The sequence below is a fragment of the Rhamphochromis longiceps genome, linkage group LG20 (assembly GCF_057381845.1).
Source record: "Rhamphochromis longiceps isolate RC_006_pf linkage group LG20, R_longiceps_female_GT1.1, whole genome shotgun sequence".
NCBI classification, from domain to species: domain Eukaryota; kingdom Metazoa; phylum Chordata; class Actinopteri; order Cichliformes; family Cichlidae; genus Rhamphochromis; species Rhamphochromis longiceps.
The window spans coordinates 30,022,153-30,034,035 of NC_140576.1; the positions used below are offsets into that span (position 1 = coordinate 30,022,153).

Consider the following 11,883-nt stretch of genomic DNA (forward strand, 5'->3'; position numbering starts at 1 on the left):
AGGTGGCCTTTAATAGAAAGTAGACAAGAATTACATGGACTCAACTTTCAAGAAACAATCATAAATTTACATGTTTTATAACAAACAAGTAATTTTCACATATTTAAAGAAATATTTACAAAATAAATATTTGAGTTTTAATGTGTATTCGGTGAGTTTCAAAGTTAAGAGTTACACAAACACCATGTTCTCATTTTACTGTAACTCCACAGTATTAATCAGACAAATCAGAGCCTGAGGTCTTTATTGGTTTCTAGGGTCTTTGCAGTCGCACATTTTGGAAGTGCAGACTTTGATGCACTATGATAAGAGATTGCATTTCATGGGTGGAGCTTTGCCTTGTTCGCTCATTCAGAAGGCACATAAATGGCACATTTAATAAGGGATGTGCTTCACACAGACCCCTAATAATCCTGCAGATTTGAATTCTAAGGAGTCATTTTAAATTCCTATTTGGAGAAAATTAAAAAGCAATTTAAAAAAAATCACAAGGTCACTCAAAACTAAACAGAACTGAAATAAATAAATAATATTTAGAGAATCATTTGTTTCATTTTGCTGAGAAGACTAATACCATTGTCATGCTCAGACCTCATGTTTAAAACATACAAAAACTTTTTTTTAAATTTGCTTTCGTTTTTTCTTTACACTCTTGGCGTGGGACAATCCTCCACAGCTGACCAAGCTCCCAGAGGACTTTGTAGGACCTATGATGGCCAGCTAGAGCCGGAGAATTATAGGGAATGTAAAGTATTTGGGCAATAAAATATGAGATTTATGTGGCTTTGCAGCATTACAGATGTGCCACATATACTTGCACAGTGTGACCTTAGCTGCCTTCAGGCTTTGAGCAGACAAGGACATTAATCTGAGTGGTAAGAAGGAATATAAAGGGAGTGCACTGGGTGTGATTGAAAAGTAATGTGATCCTGGACATGCTGCTGCAGGAGGTGTCTCTGTGGCCTGATGGTTGAACTGCTAGCTGTTGGAATGCATTTAAATTACCCAGAATTCATCATTGTTGTTGCTGTTTGAATCCACTTCAGACCAATACAGTTTGGACTCCTTTCCATCATTTGAGGAACAGGCTAACCAAATGACTGTGGCTGTGGTGAATGGATGTGGATCCTGAGCACCCAGCTTTTGCGTGCTCTCTCATGAAAACAGAGCCAGGAGAGCCTGAAAGAGCGTAATGTCATGGCTTGATGCTTTGGCTTTATGAGAACTCCAAACAATGAAAATTAAAGCAGTGACTGCAGTCAGCAGTTCAAAGCTGGGCGACCTTCATTTGGTTCCAGTTGCAGCAGCTGTGCTTCAGATGGGACTGAACTGGGAGCACATCCAGTTCCTCTTCATTGGATGGGAATGGGGTGGCTGAGAACCAGTTGAAACTTTAAACAGTGATTGCTTTTAGCACTGAGTGAGTTATGGGCATATTCACAAGACAACTCAAAGTTATGGATTGTTATGGATAATTCAACCACAGGCTGCTGCTACTTCCTGCTTTCATCTTTCGATCTGTCCATTTGTCTGACGGTAGACTCCAAAGCACTTGCTCTTGTATTATTATACTGTGGTGGACCACTAGAGGGCTCCACTCACACCCAGTGTTGAGGAAGTGTGTGTTGCTGTGTTTGTGGCGCGATGTGTTCAGTTGATGTTGGAGAGGAATAAAGAAGGAGTGAGAATTAAGAGCTCTGTGTCGTCCATGCTTACCTCCACAATACAGTCTTTATCTTACAATTTAAAGTGCCCTGAGTCAACTGCTGTTATGATTTGGTGCTATATAAAATTGAATTAAATTGAATTGAAATTGGAGGCTGAGGGAGCTTCTTCAGGGCCACACAGTGAGCTGCCTCAGAGAACCTGTACACAGTGGTTAATATAACTGTCTTTCCATCTGAGAGGAGAAAATCAGTGATAAAATCCAAAAAGATGTATGACAAGAACCTATTTGGAATTGTTAGTGGGTGAAGGAGACATGTGGGGGAGGCAGGAACGTATTCTTTAACACTAATGAAGGACACCAAAAATATTGTTTCAGGAAAGAAGTAGTTCTACTTACCCAAAGGTAGCAGGCAAACCTAGTGATGTGGTCCCAGTGGAAGCTGGGAAGGAATGCCATGGTGGTAATTTCAGTTCTTAAAAAAAAAGTTCCAAATACAACAAAAGTTGCCTCGAGATGCTGTAAGGTAAAAGTCTTCCATCACCGGTACAAGCGGTACATGGTGGACAAATTGAATCTTCTAAAAACAAGAACCATTGTGTAAGATTGGAGTTCGAACTTTTAGCAGTCTGCAGGTAGGAGAGAAATTGTAGTCTGTGGTCCAGCTGGACCTGAGGTGGGGCCAGGCTTCACCTGTCAACCTCGAACAGGATTTTGAAAAAAGTAGAGGAAAATCCCAATCTAAACACAAAGATGAAGACGCTAAAGAAGTCTCTTAGGACATCTTTTCTGAGGGTCTGAGACACCGTAGGGATTGGTTAACCCAAACAGCATACGAGGTGTTTGAAATGTCCCAGTGGAGTTTTAAAACAATTTTCCATTCATCTCCATCTTGGATTCTAACCAAATAATTAATTTTTTTAAACCCAGTTTAGTAAATAATGTTGCAAAGATCAGAAGACAGAGTTGATTAAAGGCTGTGGATACTTACTCTTGACAATGGTTTGGTTAAAGTTCTGTAATCTATAGATGGTATGAGTGTTTTATACCTTTTGTTGCACACTCTACTTCAAACATACAAACTACACTTAAAATAAAATATGACAAGAAAACTATTACATACTCTTACTATAACTAAAAAACACAACTTTTCCTCAGATCCCCAGACTCTTGAATGATGTACATGGTTCATGACAACCACTTCAATAAAACCTTAAATCTAAAATGATAAATCGATAAACCACCCCGCCATTTTCTTCTGCTTCTGTGAAGTTGGGCCGTAGGGGCAACAGTCTAAGCAGGGAAGCTGAGACCTCGCTGTCACCAACCAGTTCCTCCAGCTTATCCAGAGAAACATCAAGGCATTCCCAGGCCAGCCGAAAGATTTCTCCAGCATGTCTTGGAGAAATCTGGTGCCCACTCGTTACAATAGCAATGATTAGTCGTCTAGTCGTGCACGTGCCTAGTATATTTCTAGACGAAGAGATTTTTAAGATGGGTTGTCAGACCCAACCCATCAAAAAATATCCATAAAATTCAGATTGTTTTGGAACTGAGATGTTTATTAGCCCTTATAACAAAATCCACAAATCTTTTTTTTTCCTACATAATGTTGTGCATGATATATGTTTATTATATATTTATTATATATTTTTTGTATCGCATTTGATACATTGGATGTTTTGGCAACTTTTTGTTAACAACAATGTTAATTTTAGACAAAAAATGAGTTTTGTCCATAAGATTTTGAAATTATGGCAAGTATTGATCATGTTCATGAGATAGAGGTCTCAGAAACTCATATTAAATATGATACAAAGGACATTATAGGGTTAATACCCTGTTCGGTGCCTGTAACAAGAAATCACATGTGATTTTTCTTCCCCCTTTATTATCTCTAAAAGGGGAATTTATTTAACAAGCTGGGGACTTGTAAAGTGTGGTGGAGTCAGTGTGAATTGTTATACATCTAGTGGAAACAATCAATATATCAATCAGTCAAACAGCCATCTAAACCATGTGGCCATGAAAGGTGGTTTGAACACTCTAAAAAAGTCAGCAAATTCAAATTCACTCATGATGATGTAATTGTAGCTTTAATCAGTGGAGCTCCTCACTGATGATGGAGTGCTAAGCTGTACTGTAATTCACTGTACATCACTTCCTTGTTAGAAAGCGTTTAATCAACCTCGGAGACGCAATCAGGTGCCAAGCTAAGCATGTACACACTAAACTACTCAGCTGATCAGCAGTAACGCACTGGCAGTGAAATAAATGGGAATGGAAAATCATTATCACCAATAAACAGTTCAGCATATTAATCAATGTTGTTGAGTAATGATCTGTGTCAGATCATTACTCTTTTTTATGAAGACAGAAAAATAAATCTGTTATCAAATGAATTCTGTATATAAACGTCCTGCATAGAGCTCCCTGCTGCTGTCAGTTACTCAGAATGACAAGAGCTTCTTCATTAAGACAACACTGCATGTTTCAGTGTGTGTTTTTATATTTGACAGTTCAAAGGAAAAGTCTCCCGTACATTTGTGCCTTTTTGAAATATGTTGGCTGTGTCTCATGGTCAGTGATGAGGGCCAATGACGTGCAGTTGTAAACATTTATTAAAACATTCAACAGTACACAAGGAACAGTTTGGCTTTGATTATTTTAAATATTCTGCTGAGCAACAGTATTTAATAAATATTAGTAAATAAATAGCCTTTAAATAAAAGTATCTTTGGGTAGAGACGTTGCAGTTTTGGAATTTAGATGGTAAGACTTCATCTTTGCTTTGGATCTGCAAGGGAAGAGTAAGAGAGTAAGAGTTAAATCTGTGGTACATTACTCTAACCGTGTTGTAGTGTAGTTACTGTAACTTACTGTATCTTCCCACAGTGTTGCACCCCAGAGAGCTCATGGAGCCTATTCTGTCCATCCGTCGCCCAAAACAACCAGAGGATTTCCTAGATGAATCATTGCGGACACTCTTGAGGTTCTTGGCCGAAAGAAACTCCCGGATTTCAGCTTCATCTAGTCCGGTGTCTGGCTGATGTCTATCTCCTGCGTCCTCTCTGCTAAGGCTGTCTAGAAGATCTCTCTGTCCAGGGGCATTTTGGTCCACTGCCGTTTGGTCTGAAACAGACTCTTCCAGTCTGCTTAGGAGCACCTTTAAAGATCCACACAGATGAAAGTTGTACTGTGTCTTGAATAATAAACATGGCAATTTAACTATGGCATGAGGATAGACAGAGGCACTCAAATGTATTTGTCAACAGTTTATGTCTCAGTTTATTGAGATTATTAGAAGCAATGTTGGAGCACAGGTGACAGATAAAAATGATCAGACTTTATGCTTTTATCACATGAGAGATCAAGGCTAAATATTGGGAACAGCTATGGAAGGAAATGCAGGATGTTGTTCAACATTTTACGTGAATAAAATTGAGTTCCTTGTTCTGATTGCTGCTACAGATTGCCTGAAACTCCCAGAAAGACTCAACTTTTTCAAGAAAAACTTTAGTGACTTTAGAGACTTACCTTCAAGATGTCCATGTCAGTGTCAGTCAAGCCAGTGCTGATGGGATATGTACTAGTCAGCTGCAGCTTTAAAATGAGAAGGAGGCTACAGAGCGATATAGAAGACAGACGCATGTTGCTCTGTGGGTTGCTGCAGCTCGTGTTAGTAGTTGGATGAATGGATAAATTCTCTTTTTCTTCTTTGACTTGTAGGTGTTTGGATGCCGGAGCCAACAGCAGCACTCTCTTTTATACTTAAGGTTAACACACATAGGTATGCCAGGAATTGGACCGGCATGCCTGACACCTAATTCTGATAACACGAGCTGTCGGAAAATGCTCCTTTTAAAGCATTGTATGCTAGTATTCTTATGACATAGCCGCTTACATATGCTACTTTGCTTGAGAAACATTCTCCAGAGCCTCCCCACCTCACACGGGACACTGTTGTCACTGAGTTACAGGAAGTAGTAAACTAATGTGACAACATGATAGTGTTACTAAATGAAGACACAGATGTAATAGTTGTACGGTCACCTCGCTCTGAGAAATCATCTTTTAGTGGAAGGAATAAAAATGGGGGGTCCACTCTGCTAATGGGCTGTTTACATTGCCTAATGTTCTTTTCTTGAAAGTGTATTTTAAAGTCTGTCACCTTTGGGTGATTACAACATTTTTAATTGTCGGTCATCACTGACCTGCTGTGAGAAGCAAAGGAAAAACAAAACACTACACATATCACTCACAAGTCTTGTGATAACTTTAATCAAATATAGCAGTGAATTAAATGATTATGAATTTAGGTGAAGTACTGTCTCTAAAAGACGGATTCAGCTCTGCTTTCATACAGACAGATACAGGAAATCTTTTATATTTCATGCAGTTATAGTGACTGACAAGTAGTAACTGCTAAACTCACTGCTGGGATTTTGGTAGGTCTAAATAAATAAAATCGTTTTTATTATTGTAGCAGTCTCATTTGGACCACCAAGTCACAGAATCCTCAGTAATTGAATGAACACAAACACAAACAAAAAAAACAATAATTTAATGAACAACAACAACAACAAATTTCACTTTCTTGTAAGCAAATTAACTTCAGAATAAACTCCTCTAAAAAAATTAAAGGGTCATCACACTATCTGGGTTTGGGGCAAGGTGGAGCAGGAAAAGCACTGCTAGAGCCAGATCACCAGTAAGCTACTACTGCATTTTCAAACAAAACATTCGTGAACGGACCTAGAGAACACTACAACTAGCAGGTCTGCCACTGGTGCCCCAATTATCCTTGCAGATGAGAGCAGGTTCAGCCCTGAATCCAAATAAGAATGAGAATCCAGCTGTGGTGGGGTGGAGCAGCGGGTTTAGGGTGTGGAAGCAGGGGAGGCTGATCTTCACAACTGATGAGCATCATTTAATCATGCATTACCTATTCCAGTAGCTGCTGGGGCCGGAGAGGAGCATTTTCATCCAGACACAGGAGCTGGCGTGACAGAAACTGACAGCGAAGATAAAGGAAGAGCGCTGCAAAGTTCAAGAGCACATCAATCAAATAAAAACTGCCCAAGCATCCGGGTCGTGCCAGGAGTTTTTTCCACAGTGGTGCTGAGGAAAATTTCCTCCAGGCCCAGGAGCGCCCGTACAAAGGGAGCGGCTAGATTCTGGCAATTTTCACTGGGAGACAAAGTGCTTGTATTAGTCTCTCCTTGTAGCTTCTCTGGTGACCCTGTAGCTTCTCCAGACCCTTCTCCGGTGGCTGGAGGTGCCAAATTTCAGCTTTCTGGCCTCCCCCTATTGTGATAACCATCTCATACAGGCCCAGAGAGCAGATTTTGCTGTGTTGCAATAGCAGTTTTTGCAGATGTGTTCTCCCCCCTGCCCGGCTGTACAAATGCCATGGAGCAACATTTTGAAATGCGGCCTGATGTGACAGCACGTTCAGAGGTTACCTGAACGCCAGAGACAAACTGTGCAAAAGGAATTGTTTGAACTGCTCAAGCTGGGAATGATAGAAGAGTCAAACAGTGCATGGAAGAGTCGCACAGCCCCATAGTTCTTGTACTAAAGAAACATGGGTCCATATGGTTCTGTGTTGAAGTTGAATGAGGTTTGATGTTTGATCGACGAGCTCCTGGACCAGTTGGGCAGAGCTAGTTTTTTTTTTTACGATGCTAGACTTAACCAAGGGCAACTGGCAGATTCCCTTATCTGCAAAGAACATCCTTCACGAGCAGATAGAGAAAGTGGCTGAAATCCAGAAATCCTAGAGTGGCTGAACAAGGCACTAATTGTGGCAGTACAGAAACAAGCTTTCAGCACAAGATCTATAGAGAATGAAACGCCACAACAAAGTGGCCGGCATATTGTACAGCAGGGGTCCCCAATCCCAGTCCACGAGGGCCGGTGTCCTGCAGGTTTTAGATCTCGCCCTGGGTCAACACACCTGAATCACATGATTAGTTCATTACCAGGCCTCTGAAGAACTTCAAGACATGTTGAGAAGGTAATTTATCCATTTAAATCAGCTGTGATGGATCATGACACATCTAAAACCTGCAGGGACACCGGCCCTCGTGGTATGGGATTGGGGACCCCTGATCTACAGTAACATTGTAGCACTCCTACCCTTTTATTCAAAAGGCCCGCTTTCAGTAATGGTGACCACAAACACTTACCAACAATGCCATGGCCACGGTTAGAAAAACTGCTGAAACGGCCAGCAGTTTTTCTAACCGTAACAGTGGTCCCAGTGGTAATCGGAGTACTTGGTGCAGTGACTCCCAAGCTAGGCGAGTGGCTCCAGCAGATCCCAGGAACAACATCGGAGATCTCTGTCCAGAAGAGTGCAATCCTGGAAACAGCTAAGATGCTGTGCAGCACCCTAAAACTCCCAGGGCCCTGGTAGAGGACCTAAGCTTGAATGATGGACTTTAGACAATAATACAATAATATATGGTGATGGTGACGATTTAATGATTTTGTTTGCTTTCCACCAGGATGTCACCAACTTCTAATTTCTAACTTCTTAAGTTCTACATCTATCTGTGAGTCATTGTAGGTTTTCTTTTGTATCCATTTGATTAAATATTTTAGTTGACTGTGACATAATAATGCAAATTTGTACTGCTTCTAATCTATCGTGTCATTTATTATCTTGTAGTGTTGCTATGGCAATTTTGGGTTTCTTGTTTTTCCGATAGATTTTTGTTGCTCATGCATCGAGGAATTTAAACCAGTTGTCTGTGAGTGCTATTGGGGGCATTAAGAACAGATAATTATTGTGTGGACTTTAATTTTGACTGTTGCAAATCAGCCAGTTAATGACAACAGAAGGCTGATCCAGTGTTTGAGCAGATACTCACTCGTATTATTTGAGGTATTTGTGTCTAACTGATGAAAACAGTCATACAATTTAAAAAGGCCCCGACATAGTTTGGACTGGCTGTGCTGGTAAAATGTGTCTATATTGGAACAATAGTCATGAGGAATGGGTCAAAAAATTGAGAAGTAGTAACTAAAGGAAGCATCTAATACTCTACGAGTGTATACATGCCCACCTGACAAGCTTCACTACTAATTAGGTTTGTTTCACTAATAGATCCTGCCCTTGACTGTGGCAACAACTTGAAATGAGGTTCTAACGACAGTCAACAACACCTGTGTTAAGTAATAAGTAGGTAAAACATACTTTATTTCCTCTTCGGTAAGAAATACTTGACCACAAAGGAATACTTTTTGTCATAACTCATGGGTGTTTTATTTTATAATTGAAGATTTCAACACAATGTAAATGTAAACATTCAGTTGGTTTCATCACACAAATATCACAAAAATAATGTTTACTCAAGTGAGTGAAAATAAACTGCACATTTTTTATTGTTTATATTTGGTTGGAACCCTTTGAGTGGTCAATAAAAAACTATTCAGTTCCAACTTTTAGATGTTCGTTGACCGAGGGGCTGGTATTTAATCCCGACTGACTGACCCCACATATTTAGCCAGTCTTACTGTTTGTGTGCGTTGTACTTCTACCTGCCAACCCGCAGGATTAGCCATCAGTTATGAAGCACTTCTTTTCTTCTTTTTGTAAGATATAGTTACTTGTTACTGTACAGCAGAATATTATATGATTCATATAATATTATATAATGTATCAGACAAAACACAATGAAGTTTCATGCAGTGAAGCTATTAGACAATATCTAAAACAAGATAAATAAGGCTGATGTCAGGCTAATATATTTTACATTCTGCTTTCATCTGAACAGCACAGAAACAGTGCAGTGACAGAGCACATTTATCTGTGAAGTAGTCACTGACATAATAAAAAAAAAGTGTCTATTTTTGGGCACCAGTTTAGCTCAGTTGGATGAGCAGGTGACCATATGTAGCATGGCTGAGAGCAGGCGGCCGGGTTTGGATCTAGTCCTTTGCTGCATGTCTTCCATTCTCTCCTTCACTTTCCTGTCAGCCTTCACTGTTTCTGTCTAATAAAGCCAAAAAGTATATTTTAAAAAATACTTCATTTTTGTACTTTTGCTCATCATTTGAGAATTTTTATTGGTTTCTTTTTTGTTCTGAGACTGGTTGAGAAATTACAACAAAGTTGTAGAAATTTGGTGAAATTCAGTTTGATTCATTTTGTCATTTTTAACATTAATTGTTTGCTTGTTTTTTCATTTTGGTCTACTGGCATGTACAATCAAGAACATGTGGAACCAAATGTTTCATATGCCGTGTCTCTGAAAGCTGTGATTTATATCTTGTACCTCAAATACTCAAATATGAGAGCTTTGACTATGGACTGCTTGTGAAGCCTAACCCAGCAGCTTTTTATTTTCATCCATCCATCTCCTGCTAACCAGTTCAGGGTGGGATGGCTCCTAGCTCAGCTATCATGGGGTGAGAGTCAGAGTGCATTCACGGAAATTTTAAAAAATATATTCATTATATTTTAAGAAATATAGGCATTTAAAAAAAAACGTCTATATTGCTCCTAATGGAAACAATAAAATCAGCAGAAGTGATCTTGTTTCCTATCAGGTGATCACATGATCAAATGAAACAAACCAAACAAATCCTTCAGGTACCGGCTCCCCAAATCACAGACACCTTTATTTCACGTGTATATATCTCATTAAAATATTTCCTGGGAAAGTCTGGAGCTGCTTTAAATTATGTCAGGAAAGAATTGAATGCAACACTCAGCAATTATGCAAAATAACTGTTTTACTGCAGTACATTCTATTACAAGGCAACTCTTATACAACAGCATAAAATAAATAATAAATACATTTATAATAATTTAACAGCTCACATTTGAAAAAGGAAAACACAGTTTTGAATATGAACCATGTACAGCAGAGTCTGAATCAACCGCCCTTTAAAGTGTCAGTCAAAACCTTGTGGTGTGAGGGGAGCTCGGCTCTTGGTTGCGTTTCACACTGATGCGCTGAAGGTCCCCGCCTGCTGACAGAACAACACGTTATTAGTCCCAGTGAAGAGCCACCCTCACCTGCTAGAACTGCCCAGCTGTTCTCACACAATGACATACGAAATCCGATCTGATTAATTATATGTATAATGATATTTATTAAAAATAAATAAACAAAATAGGATGTGACTTAAATCTTCCACATAGGGACCATAATACTGCTTCTACCATCGATTTATATTCATATTAACAAATCATATCAAGTTATACATGAACGCAAAATACCTCTGCATCAAGACAATATTTTAACTGCATGTATTCATAAAATGTAACATTTAGTGGCGCAAATTGTTTCTGTTACTCAGAATGAAAAGAAAGACATTGAAACTATGTTTGTCTTTTTTTCTGTCTTGCAACTATTCCAAATAGCGTTAAACGGAAAGTTTTCTGCTTCTTACCTTTAGCATCCCAGCCCACTGAAGGAACCGATCCTCTCTAATCGGACCCCGAAACAGCTCCTCATCCCACCCTTCTTATACCGGCTCCACGAGCGCTTGGAGGTCCTCACGAGATCTTTGAAGATGCGGGAAAGGAGGTTCTGTTTAGCCACCAGTGCGGAGTTACTGGGGTCAGAGGAGTCCCATGGCTGTTCCTCTGGCGCCCCGAACACCGACTTGCCCGTGTGCAGGTCTTTCCCCTCCACCTCAGTCTCGTCTGCGGGGAGTAACGGTGAGGCGTTGATCTCCTCTTCTAAAAGCTGCTTGAAACTCTGAGGAGAAATGAAATAAAGATGCTTTTAGAATAAAGTTGCCATTTCTGCACAGTGCTAAGAAACTAACCCGCAAAGATTCAGCAATAAATAACTCATCATTATAAAAGGAGACATTTACACCAGCTGAAAGCTCAGGTAAACTCACCTGAAGGTCAGAAACGGGTTTGGCTCCTACGAAATGAAGCAGTAACAGCAGAGACACGCCGCAAACAGAGACAGTCAAACTCATTTTCTTTTGTTTTTCTTGCTCTTTTCTGTGAGGACCAGCTGACGCACGCGCACTCAGTCCGTCTCTGCTCCACTGGCTGTCCAACGGTGGACAGGTGCAGCTTTTATACGCGACCTGATTCCGTCATCAGTGCTGGGGAAATTAACGAGGTGTGACTAATGTTCCCACACGTGGGAGTAGAGTCTAACCTGACTGCTGTAGGCGTTCAAACTCCTCTGAAGCTCTCTCTGCTGCTCAGTGTCAGAGCTTCATTTTAGAGTTGAATT

The 11,883-nt window shown here is 40.0% G+C and overlaps 2 protein-coding genes across 2 annotated transcripts; both read right to left on the minus strand.

Moving 5' to 3' along the window:
* Positions 1-4,252: 4,252 nt before the first annotated feature.
* Positions 4,253-5,388, minus strand: nppb (natriuretic peptide B). The gene is made up of 3 exons (XM_085393548.1): positions 5,204-5,388; positions 4,547-4,832; positions 4,253-4,463 (listed from the first exon to the last, which is right to left on the minus strand). Exons 1-3 carry the CDS (start codon positions 5,315-5,317, stop codon positions 4,447-4,449), a joined length of 417 nt encoding a protein of 138 aa, XP_085249674.1. The 5' UTR covers positions 5,318-5,388; the 3' UTR covers positions 4,253-4,446.
* A 5,042-nt stretch (positions 5,389-10,430) lies between these two features.
* Positions 10,431-11,666, minus strand: nppal (natriuretic peptide A-like). Its single transcript, XM_085394730.1, has 3 exons — positions 11,534-11,666; positions 11,075-11,385; positions 10,431-10,648 (listed from the first exon to the last, which is right to left on the minus strand). The coding sequence occupies exons 1-2, from the start codon at positions 11,615-11,617 to the stop codon at positions 11,077-11,079; spliced, it is 393 nt and encodes a 130-aa protein (XP_085250856.1). The 5' UTR covers positions 11,618-11,666; the 3' UTR covers positions 10,431-10,648; positions 11,075-11,076.
* Positions 11,667-11,883: the final 217 nt, after the last annotated feature.

Bases quoted from the DNA above. Each gene is read 5' to 3' on its own strand.
- nppal (XM_085394730.1), bottom strand. From the start codon at position 11,617: ATGAGTTTGACTGTCTCTGTTTGCGGCGTGTCTCTGCTGTTACTGCTT. The intron at 11,386-11,533 runs GTGAGTTTACCT...ATTTCTCCTCAG, and splicing joins AACCCGTTTCTGACCTTCAG to AGTTTCAAGCAGCTTTTAGA.
- nppb (XM_085393548.1), bottom strand. From the start codon at position 5,317: ATGCGTCTGTCTTCTATATCGCTCTGTAGCCTCCTTCTCATTTTAAAG. The intron at 4,833-5,203 runs GTAAGTCTCTAA...GGATCTTTAAAG, and splicing joins CTGACATGGACATCTTGAAG to GTGCTCCTAAGCAGACTGGA.